The sequence below is a fragment of the Colius striatus genome, chromosome 7, assembly GCF_028858725.1.
Source record: "Colius striatus isolate bColStr4 chromosome 7, bColStr4.1.hap1, whole genome shotgun sequence".
Classification (NCBI taxonomy): domain Eukaryota; kingdom Metazoa; phylum Chordata; class Aves; order Coliiformes; family Coliidae; genus Colius; species Colius striatus.
The window spans coordinates 4,664,356-4,676,717 of record NC_084765.1 but is presented as its reverse complement, the minus strand read 5'-3'; the positions used below and the strand labels follow the sequence as shown (position 1 = coordinate 4,676,717).

General features: G+C 39.8%; 1 protein-coding gene across 2 annotated transcripts in view; it reads right to left on the bottom strand.

Moving 5' to 3' along the window:
• The window catches only part of ANO5 (anoctamin 5), a 58,512-nt gene that overhangs the window by 20,293 nt on the left and 25,857 nt on the right, over window positions 1-12,362 (bottom strand). For both annotated transcript variants that reach the window (XM_061999257.1, XM_061999258.1), the window contains 5 exons: window positions 6,176-6,244; window positions 4,714-5,001; window positions 4,255-4,368; window positions 2,136-2,251; window positions 905-1,039 (listed from right to left, as the gene is read on the bottom strand). In XM_061999257.1, coding sequence (XP_061855241.1) covers window positions 905-1,039; window positions 2,136-2,251; window positions 4,255-4,368; window positions 4,714-5,001; window positions 6,176-6,244 — 722 coding nt within the window. The remainder of the gene's footprint in view (window positions 1-904; window positions 1,040-2,135; window positions 2,252-4,254; window positions 4,369-4,713; window positions 5,002-6,175; window positions 6,245-12,362) is intronic.

Sequence of the window (12,362 nt, the reverse complement as noted above, 5' to 3'; positions counted from 1 at the left end):
GGTTAGTAATGCACTCACATCACCTTTTCTAAGGGCTCAGATATTGGTTCAGCTTTGGTTATCTACAGTAAAATTTGTGATTTCAATTTAACTCCTACAGTGGCTGAAGCTTACAGTCCTAGGATAGTCCTTCAGTATCCAGAGATATCTGACCATGCATAGCAGTATTCCCAGGTGCATTCTGAACCTAGCAAAAATGCAGGTCTCAAAAGGACATAATTCAATGCAATGCATGAGAATTTTAACTTGTTTTTCATCTTTTATGGCTAAAGCTCAAAATTTTCTGAAAGCCTTCTTATAAAAAACAGCAACAAATGAAATGTCAACTCTCTTTTCCTCTCCCCACTCATCAATCTCACCCCTCCCAAATCCCTGAATACAATAAATATTGGGACTCTTGAAGAAACAAAGACAACACTTATTCAAAAAGAAGCAAAGTCTGTTTTCTGAAATATTGGACCCCTCTTTGATGGGAGAACACTGCTGGTCATCATTTGCACTCGTGCTTTTGGTACAAATGATGACCTACACAAAAAGGTCACCAGACTACTCTGCAAAACAGATTAGAGCAGAAGAGCTTAAGGCAACAACAAACACTTGAAACAAACAGTTTTGAGAAATGTCAGTGGTAATCTTAGGACTTTATTGCAGGTACTCCAATATAAAAAGCTACTGCATAAAATATTGCTTTAGACCTACAAACTGAGTCTTACTAATTAATAGTCACAGGTTAGCTGTGTTAGCTGGCCAGCACCATTTCAATCAATGACAGCTGAAGAACCAATCTGTCTAACCTGACAAGCTTTAAAAGCTTGCTACCTGCCTTTTTTTTCCACAAACAAGAATTTCACAATGCTTAGCTTTTCCCATTATCAGCTCAGGAGATTCTCAACAGTACACTCACCTGCTCATATTTTCATCCATTGTAAACAAGCCATAAAGAAAACAGATTAAGCCAACAACTGCTGCAAGGAATAACATCTCAGTGTAAAATCCTAGCCAGGCAAAATAGATTCCAATCTTCTCACCATAGTATTTCCTGATTAAAAAAAAACAAATTGCAAGTAATAGGAATACAAAGCAAAGTTTAAAACTGCAATAGAGTAAAATGGTCAGAGTCAAAATGAAGCACTTGGCAAAATTCTCATTTAACAGAAGAGTAAATGCATTGATGTACACTGGAAAAACGAGATTTGAGGCTAGCAGTGCAAAGTTATCCAAGCTGAATGAATCACAGAATGGTAGGGGTTGGAAGGGAAGATCACTTGGCAAAATATGGAGTTCAAGAAGAGTCTCAAACTGACAGAGGTCATGCTCTGCCAAGAGAAGGCTTGTCTCAGAATCTTAAGGGTTGGAAGGGACCTTCAAAGATCATCCAGTCCAACTCCTCTGCTCAAGCAGGTCCACCTACATCAGGTCACTCAGGAACACGTCCAGGTGTGTTTTGAAAACCTCCAGAGAAGGAGACTCCACACCCTCCCTGGGCAGCCTGTGCCAGGGCTCCCTCAACCTTAAAGAAGTTTTTACTTAAGTTGAAGTAGAACTTTCTGTGCTCCAGCTTTTGTCCAATACCTCTAGTCCTTTCACTGGACACAATGGAAAAGTGTTGCCCCATCCTCTTGACCTTTCAAATACTTATGAGATCCCTCTTCAGTCTCTTCTTCTCCAGGCTGAACAGCCCCAGATCCTGCAGCCTTTGAACAACATTTATGGCCTCTTTTGACCTTTTTTTCCCTCCTAGCAGAAGCTCCAGCTTTACAATCCATCTTTCTCTTTCACATGGGATAATGTAAGAGATTTCTTTTTTTGATTTTCCAAGGAGTTAAACAAATGAAACTGGGCACAACAATTCTGATCAGACAGTTAGAAGCAATGGGTGATTCAAAGAAATTTAAGTGGTTGTGTTATGAACAGAGTAACTGTAACCTGTGATTAAAGTAATGGTTTTGTTAACTCATACTTGCTGAATCTAAGAGATTTAGGGTGAAGTTCATTTAAATTTGGGTTTAATTGGGAGATTCTCACTGAGTCTCAATATAGTAAAAATTTCCCAGCAGCATCAAGCTACAAACAAATACAGGCTTGTCTTGCACTGAAACCCAAGTATATATAATAAAACACAGGCAGTATTTTACCTGATGAGGTCCAAAGGCTGTTCTTTGTAGAACCGCAAGAAACGGGCCCACTCCATGTAGAGTGTGTACCTCTCGTTGTCACAGTTTGGATCATTTGCCTTTTTCCAGTACTGGCACTGTGAGCAAATCAGAGCAAAGGCAAAACACCTCACTGACAGACTCAAAGACTACATTGAAAGAAACAAACATTACTGATGATTCACTGCCCTTAGCACTGTCACAATTCCACTCATCTGAAATTCAAGCTCAGCACTCTACTTCATGACTTTAAGTAGAATGTTTTTTATATCTGTAATGTTTCCTGACAACTCCCATTGTCAGAGAACACCTGTCAATCTTAGAAAGAAAGTTTGCTTGTACTGTAACCACCTGATGTTACACCACACCAGTGCTATGTCGGTACAAGAGACTTCTTTGCGCTGGCAGGTTACTGCAGTGAATGGTTTGTTCCTTTACATCGGGGCACCATATGCAACTGCAGAAATTCAGGCTTCCCTCAAGTAGAAAAACACTGTTTTACTAAGCTTCCTATAAAACAATGCAAACTTAAAGCCTGTTCTCTGTATTTCAGTCTCATGGTAAATTGCACAGCCAAAAGCACTTCACTGAGACATATAAAATGAAGATGTTTCCGCCTCCAGCCATGGCACTAGGATGTACCCTGTGCTGTGGCTTCTTGAGTTGCAAGGCAAGGACATGCAAAATGAAGTTCTGACACTCATTAACTTCAGTGGTGTTTGTCACTATCATGTATCTATCTGTCAAATACTAAGAAAACTTTGGAACTTCATCAGCTTCCTAGAAATGAAACAGAATAAAGTAACTGCAGCTTTGGACAGCTCTTGTAATTTTATTTCATATCATTGAATTCTGCCTTGAGGAATATTTGGCTGTGTCAAATAATCTGTGATCTCTGTTGTCCTTTTTTTTTTTCCAAATGTGCCTCAACCACAAAGTAAAACATGAAACAGAAATCAAGAACTGTAAACAACCTAAAGTTTGCATTTTTAAAGTATTTTGACAGGTTAAATAGTTATTCTTTAGATAATGATTTGTAAGTCTGTCTCAGTTGTTTTAGAACTTTTTCATAGGATTTCTTAGCATTTAAGGTTGGTTGTACTTGTATAGAGGAGATTCTTGTACAACTGCTTATTATGTTTTCAGTTGTCCTAACAACGTAAAGTATTTCCCAGCCCAGACTAGTCTTCTAAAGCCTAGGCTCTAGATCAGCTGAACTTTCCCTCTGAAAACCTAAAGAATACCCATCCACCATTCATCCATTTATTTTCATTTTCTAAGGGAGGACAAAAGTATTTTGAAATATTTAGTATTTATTTACTGAAATATTCAGTATTTTAAAATATCTTGTGGTAGAATTCAGAGAGATAAATTAATCATTGTCACAAATCTGAACTAAAAAAACAAAACCAACCACAACCTGTAAAATATGATGACCTATCTCTCCCTTGTTTTCTCCAAGGGATTTCAGGGCTAAATCAACATATGTTGTAGTAAAAAATGAGCTTACAGTAAAACTAATCACCAGTATTTCCTCTCCTTACCACACTTTAAGTATTTGCAGTAGCTCACCAAATCTCACTAGGAGATGGACAAGTGACCACCCTGCCATGAGCTGCAGGGCTCACGCAACTCATCTGACTTCAGTCCCAGAGTATTTATGCAAGTACAGGTAGTGTGGACTACTGTGTAACTACAGGATATGTATGCACACACCCTATACGTACAGGCAGCTGAATGTATGCATCTACAGTAGGTATTCACTCTGTGTTACAGCCTTTCAAATGTACTGTTGTATAATCTGCACCACAGACATTATAGGAATGTACTGTTGAGTAGGTCCCTCTCAAATTCCATGACTGACACAGAAGTATATCTTAGAAACTCATCCATAGGAAGAAACACTTCAGCACATAAAAACCAAATAGCAGGGCTGGCAGATATGTCTTGTGTATTATAAAACAGATTCAATTGCTGGGACAAATGGAAGGGTTTGAGTACATTTTCCTTTCTGCTGGGAACAGCAAATGTCACAGTAGGTAAAAAACTAAAAAGCCTGGGGGATTTAATGCTCAGGGGAGCAGAAAGCTAAAACACTTACATCATGAAGAGGATATGCAGCTGAATAGGTGCCATTATTTATCAGTCTCTTAATGCCAAATTTTTTCTTCCCTTCTTCTGTTCCGTAAGGGCACCGTGTAAGAATATAATTAACCTGAGATGCAAACACAAGAATGTCAGACCTTTCCTTTAAAGCCATTTAACAGAAACCTATAACAGTTGTGCAGCGTGTTTGATCTGCAGGAACAACACACAAAAGCAAGAAGTGTTTCTTCAGAAGGCTCTACCCCTTATGAGACAGCTGAGGGCACCCTTGCCTTGTAGACATCCAGAAGATCCATTCCAACCAAAACTATTTCAGATTTCTGAGAAAGATGCTCCTCAGCTTCTTCATATTTACCCAGAGATATCAGTTTATTTATTCCTTCCTGGCATGAATATTCCGATGGGACCACGTAAATCTATGTGTAAATACAAGTAGGCAAACTGGCATACGTACTATCCTGTTTCTCATGGATGGTGAGAAGAAAGTGCTCTCATCGTTAATGAGGTACAGCTCTTGCTTGTCCTTGCTGAACGGTGCCGTGAAGTAGTCAGGTTCAGGGTGCATCACCTTCTCAGGAAGCCTGAGTGGTCTGAGCATACAGTCCAGGGGGTTCTCCATTCCCACTGAGGGAATGTCATTCTCTTTGATGGGAACTTTGATGTTCAGCACTTCTGCATAGGTGATCAGAACCTCCCACGGGGCATGGATCTTCACAAAATAAATCTTGCCATCTTCAGACTCCTGTCCAGGAAAGTGAAACCAGACATCAGACTAAACTGTGTTTTATTGCAAGATTTGTGAGAATAGTTGTTATATAAAACACTGCCTTTTCCATACTTTGAAAGGTTTAATTAAAAGGAGGGGGAAATAGAGGGACTTTTTGTATTTATTTTTTTCTTTAACTGAAAAGTTTATCCAAGTAGTTGGTTGCTCATAAAGATAATATTTGCACTACTAAAAGCTCACAAAAGCTTTTCAAACTACATTAACCTTGTACACTGAAGACTGAAAACTCTCATTGCACATTGTGGGCACTGGTAATGCCAGGGTTTGCTGAGCAGGCTGGCCACTTCCCAGCACACCTGCCCCACATACCACCATGCTGTGCTGTAAAGCTGTTCTCTTCCCTGAAGGGCATTGTTTTCAGAGTAGAAAGCAGAGTGGAGTGTACAAGGCTCCTTACAAAGAGGAGTTGCCAACCAGAACTAAGATCTGTTACAGCCTCGTAGCAATGATAAGGAATAATCTTATCACAGGCCTCATCCAAATAGTATATGTTCTTCTAGAGTTCCTCTGCTTATGCAGTACAAAATGGCAATCAGAAGGTATTTTTAGTGTGTTGCTCAATGAATCCCCACCTTACAGGCTCTAAACTCCCTCAAGTTATTTTGCCTTACTCAATCTCTGACAGAAAAAAGAACACACTAACTGATGAAGGCAACACCCTGTGTTCTCCAGTTATTAAACAATACAGTAACACTAATCAAACATCCTCAAGTTGTTACACCAGGGTCCTTCTTCATAGCTGCAACATCCCCTTGTCATACACTAATCCCCTCACTGACTTCCAAACACGTTACTAGTTGTTAGGTGGGATTAACTCTAGTTGTGAGCATATTTCCCACTTCTATGGCTTTAAATGAAGTGATGGCTATTTTGGAAGTGCTTCCTTTTTGTTACGAAATCAAAAGCCATCCTGAATCAAAATTACTCTGCTCCCACAATTCTTATGAATATATCTGGAAAAATAACTCAAATAAACAGATGAAGCTTGTTTCACCTAAATTGATCACATGCCACTGAAATCTGCTTGAATAACTCATAGTTTTTCCTCAAAGAAACGAAGTGTCATATGTCAATTATTAATCTGCAGGTCTACTTCTTTGGGTTTAATTTTTCTCTTTTTTTTTTTTACCTTCTTGTCTTCTCTTTCTAGTTCCAAACCAGCCTTTTCCAGATTGCTCTCAAATTCTTTTCTTCTTTCCTGAGGAGAAATAAGCACACTTTATTAACTGATGAAGTTAGCAACTAACTGATGACTTCACTGAGTTCCACTCCTCTTAAATGTCCTGATGACAGCCCCTTAAGGCTATGTTCTCTTTGTAAAGGAAAGCAGATCCACAGATAAAAAGCAGCCATGCAGGCCACTTCTGAGTGAAGGTCAGTCTGGTGATGGCAACACATGGGGAATTGCATTGAGTAGCAACAAGAAACCTATTTGTTATGAACAGGCTCATCAACTGCACAATCTTCTTAATCAGAGAAGTGAATGAAGTCATGGGATTTGAGCATTTCTGACTCTTCGGGACAGTGTTGTGTCTGCTGTGGTTTTGTTCAAGGTGTTGAAGGGGCTATACCATAAGTCTGATGAGAAGCAGTTGAGGGAGCTGTTTAGTTTGGAGAGAAGGCTGAGGGGAGACATGATCACTCTCTACATTACCTGAAAGAAGGTTGTAGCAAGGTGGGAGTCAGTTTTTCCTCACAGGTTATGAGCAACAGGACAAGAGGAAATAGCCTCAAGTTGCCCCAGGGGAAGCTGAGTTTGGAGATTTGGAAGAACTTTTTCCTCAAGAGGGTTGTCAGACACGGGCACAGGCTGCACAGGGAAGTGCTGGAGTTCCTATTCCTGGAGCTATTAAAAGTCTGTGCAGATGAGGTGCTGAGGGCCATGGTCTAGTGTTGTGCTTGGCAGTGCGAGGTTAGTGGTTGGACTCAATCTAAAAGTTCTTTTCCAAGCAGAACAAGCCTATGATTCTAGCTTTAGCTATATTTCTAAGAGAATGTTAAAACTAAATGAAAAGAACAATTCTGGAAGCACGTGGAAGACTGATCATATCCAGTGCTATCTCTGTACCAGCTTAACAACCACATCTGATACAGAGGTTCAAGTACTGATTACAGCCAAGTCAAACACCGTGCTCCACAAACAAGCTAACTGTACAACCTGATAAGGCTAATGGCTCACCACGTGTAAGCTTACGTGTGCTTGGCTCACACAAAGCCAGCATGGACTTCACGCAAGGATAGACAAACCCGCCCATGGCAGGGCATGATAGCAGTACAACCTCTGTCAGTTTGACACTCTTCTTGAGCTCTGTATTTTGCCAGGTAATTCCTAGGTGATGTGTTTAGGTAAGAACTATTTCCTCCTCTCCTTTTTGCTCCCATTGCAAAACCAAATTAATTTCCTTTTGTTTATATAAAATCTACTGAAGGACTGCCAGAGTAACCACAATGGAAACCAAACACTGAGCCTTAGCCACTTTAGAATACACTAGCTAGACTACCTATTTATTTCTAGCTAAAACCTGCAAAGCTGTTTGATGTTTTCTCTATTGAAAGGTCTAAAATGGCATTTTTCAAACACAAGTAAAACACTCAAACCACCATAGTTTTCAGCCAATTTCCTTTTCCAGTATGTCTGCAAGGAGTAGGCTGCCCTATCTGCATTTCAGTTTGTATAAACTACTCAGATAAATGAATGCTGACTAAAGAATAACTTTGATGGCCCTCAAATCTGTGTTAAGGTGTATTGATATATTTTGTTGTGTTTTACCTGCCACATCTGATTTTGCCAAGTATTATTAGATATTAAACCACACACCAGCCTAGATAAACTTGCAGACATTTTAATTCCCGAGTTCTAGCACATGCTGGGGGCAAATGCAGTCCCGAGCATTATTTTTTAATGAATCCATCCCACAAACTTGCCTACATTCACCTGTATAAACAGAGAACTCATTTGCTGATGGCTGATCTAATGGAGAACACCACAACTACAAGGTGATTTATGATAACATTTGCAAGTGCTCTATACAAGCTGACTTTCAAGCCTGGTATCCAAAGCTATGAGCTGTTCTGGATAGCATTGCCTCCACACAAAGCACCCTGGCATGTGCACTTTTCCCTGCAAACACTGGAAGAGAGCCTAGGGAGTTGTCTCAGAGGGTTCTCTGCCACCAGAGACACCAGACAGCTCCTCCTCCAGCTGTGCAGCTTAATAACAGACAGAGCCAAAGGGTCTGGCCCCATCTTACTGATCTTTCCTTACCATACACTTAGTGTGACAAATTGCAGTGCTCTAATAGAAATGATGCTCTTTTTACCCCCAGGCTCCCTTCCCATGAGCTGTCAAAGGCTTAAAGGACAAAATGCACCCTTGGACCACTGCTGGTTTGTTTTAATATGTGCTTGGAAGAATTTTAAGCTAGATATATTTATGACTCCACTATAGATGCCACTCTGAAGTCACAGAGGGAAGCAACACAAGTCATCATATCAGTGAAGACCTGTAAAAGTGGGCTTGCACCTTCCTCACATCATGTATAAATACAGTTCTTAAGCCTCTCCAGAGGATCTATGAAAGACTGACTTTTCTGATATTACTGTGGCCTATGTAGGAGAGAGGCCAGTAGAGCATTCACCTCTCCAAGCACTGCTGTGGTTATCCCACACACTTGTACACAGGAACTTTACCATTTAATGAACCATCCTGATAAGATTAACAAAGCAAAGTCCAGCAGTACTAATATGCTCAATGCAGATGCAACACTGCATGATTAGGTACCTAAGGAAGACAGACAACTGTTATTAACCTGTTTGTTGATAATAATGCTGTTACTATTTGTAACAACAATCCAGAAACAGAAGAATAATTTTAAGTTTATAACATACTATTTCTTAAGCAAATTCTTCCTTGCATTTCCCCTTCCTTTAGGCAGTAAGCATCAAGCTTACAAAGGCCGTTTATGCATCAGGATGCTCGGGCTTATTCTCACCGCAGTCATGTGTAGGATATTTGGAAATAAATATGGCCCTTAGGAACAATCACATGCAACTGTAAATAGCTGTACCTTATCACCTCACAAGACTAACACAGACAGATTCAGTTTGAGCTCAGGCTGCTCACACAGCTCACTGTCAAGAATGTTTCAGGTGAGATGGAGCCCGTTCAGGAAAGGCCTTGTGTTGTCCTAGCTGTGTGCAGCCACGCGAGCAGGTGCTGAGGAGCTGGGTGAGATACGTGGCCCTACCGCAGGGCCACAGGTCTGCTCGGAGGCCAGGGAGGCTGCTCCGCCTGTCCTCCCAGCTGCCAGGAACACCAAACGCTTGCCTCTGGCACACAGCAGCCAGGCCGCTGTGAAGCTGCATGGAGAGGTGCCCAGCTTGGCTCAAATCCAGTTTTCTGCCCCTGCAGAACTAGTGACACACCTACAGCTGCAACGGCCTCCAGCAGCAACAACCAGCACCTGATTTCTTGCTGCCCCAAGCTCTCTCACACGATTTGGGCTATCTGGTGTCTGTGAGGATGCAGAAGTTTCTGTCTGAGATGATGAAAAGTGGGAGAGGAGTAGATAAAATTTCCTTCTGTACCTCCATGCCTCACTGGGGCCAGGGGAACTTTGCTTCCAAGTTACTTTGCACAGAGACCCCAGAGGGATAATGCTCTGGAATTTCTTGTGAAGAAACACACTTATAGACAATAAACATTGTGTCCTGGTCATAAATTAATAATTTGATAGATACTTTAAAAACTTATATTTCTTTTCCCGTGTTCACATGCAATTCATAGATGGGAAATTATTTCCACTTCTCTCTTAGAGGCTTTATGGAAAAATATAAAGTATTGTCTCACAAAAATGAAATCCTAATTTCTGTTTACAGAGACTTTGTGGTTAGGATTTATTCACGTAGCTGATAGAAGGCAAGTTCAAAACAGAGTTTAAGCTGGAAAATATCTGGGAAACATCAAAGAATTTAATGCATTTGTTGTGCATGAAGCTAAAGGAACAGACTGTCTCTTACATCTGTATTAGGGCTATGCTTGAAACACACAAAGAAGTTATTTATCCCTTTCTTAGAAATGCAGAATAAAGCTGTTTCCTTCAGACAAGCAAACAAAACCATTTGTCACAACTGCTATTCTCTTCCCAGGAACATTTCTATTCTTAGCTCCTACATTTTGCTGTATCATTGTACTACAGTAAAAGAAATTGACATTTCTTTCCTGTGATGACTGGCACAGTAGCAAGTACAGTATGTCAGACAAATTCCAAAGGCTGCAGTGCACTTGTTCCCACAAAGACAACAGCACAGCACTTCTGTACTAAGAAGTCTGCATTAATTTACAGGTATATTCATTGTATGAAGTCTATGCTGGACATACATTGTAAGGTAAATTTAATTTTCCTAGTAGATTCCTTGAGAGCTGTTTAAAAACTCATATTCCCTAACATTGATATCTTCATGCCTGTCATCATCTGTGACTGCAGAGCTCACCTACAGGGCCCAGAACAAACCCCTTCCTCTCTGGGGCCATAAACTCCTCTACTAATAACATACAAGACACATAGAGAACTAAATGTAAGGAAATTCGATGCAGATATTTTACTCTTTCAAAAGAGAGAGATGTTTCTTCCTAACTAAATGCATTTTTACCTCAAAGAGGAACTTCAATATTACCTGCTGACTCCTGGGTTGTTCCCAAGTAAATATTGACACCCATGTACACGGTTTCTGGTCTGGCAAAGATTCCTGCCATCCCCTAATTATCTAGAAACCCAACACAGGGAAATTGCTGCACATAATACAAATGAATGACTAGACTGAGTATCTGGCTTGTTTCCCTTCCCACTCAAAACATTACCTAAATAGTCTCCATTTCTTCCCTCACGTTATTTGAGTATGACTAATGGAAAAGTTTATTTTAAGAGTTGCTTTCACATATTTTGCATGGATATATTTTCCTTCACTCTACATTGACTGCTTTCCTCCTTCTTTTTAAAATGCATTTTGCTTTACTGTTCCTACCGTAAAGCAAGGAGGAATCTAACTAAGAGGAGAAATCTAGCTAAGATTAGAGCCTGACAAAGAGTCAGTATGGGTTTGAAAAAGTGTGCCTTCACATAAACCTCTGGTACTAGAACTATACTAGAACCCTGGTCTCCCAATCAAATCTGAATGTGGCTAGCTGAGGGAAGTAGTCTGTGAGATGCTTCATCTGGGAAAAGCATCAGAGATGTTGACAGAGATGCTGGCTTTTTTTAAAGTTAACAGGAATATGATGCAGGAGCTGTGTTCTACACTGGATCATATCTGCGTACAGGCAGCCTAAATCCCTAATGAAAAAAAACAGTATTTCCTTCACAAAGGAATGTAAGCAGTAAGTTTTTGAACAGCTCAGTTGCACAGTTTTTATTCAAAGGAAATGCTAATTTTTAGTTATGAAACACTTTAATATGACAAGATATAGATGAAAAATGTTCTTTACTTCACAGACCTTTAGTTTTAATCACAGTTTTCTCACAAGCCTCCATATAATTAGTTTTCTTCAGAAAGCCTTATCTATTGGAATAATGTGATTGCATGAGAATGAAGTCTTTTTTGGTTGGGTTTTTTTTTTTTGAAGAACAAACTTTGGAGATACGTATTGGAAAGACTAGTTTGTAAATGTAACCTCTCCTGCCTTCAGAAAGAAGGCAGTGAAATGAAATTCTTGCAACTTTCATCTTTTAAATATTACCCTGATGTAGAATTTATTAATTGTCTTGACTGCATCTCATAGTATGGGATTTTTTAAATAGCTTGAATTTACATACTAGTCAAGTTAGACCTCAAGTGTCAGTGTGAGCAAAGAAAATATGTGTCATTTACTGATTCTGTCTGACCTACTGCTACCATTCAGGCAACCGGCTCTTGCTGGGAAGTTCATAGATGATAACAGACAGGCATATCAGAGAAACCCTGTGCTTCACGCAGTGGTACAGAGGAGGTCTCTTATCCACTTTAAATATTCTTCTAGAAAAGGGGATAACAGATGTAGCGTGCAACTCAAGTACAGCAAAAACCTCCAAGAGGAGCTTTGTGTTTATTTTGCTTAGAGTAGGAAAAAAACAAACTCTTAAAGGAAAATTGCATGGATTTTTGTAGTAAAGAATCCATTTCTGCTCTAACTGAAGTCAAAGGATTGGGAAGAAAAAGTCATTGCTATTTTTTCTAAATAAACAAAGCATTATCGAAGTGAAATGTAACAACGACTTTTTCATTTACGGTTTCACCAAAGACTGTTAAATGAAGAAAGTAAAATCGTTTAGACTATTGAG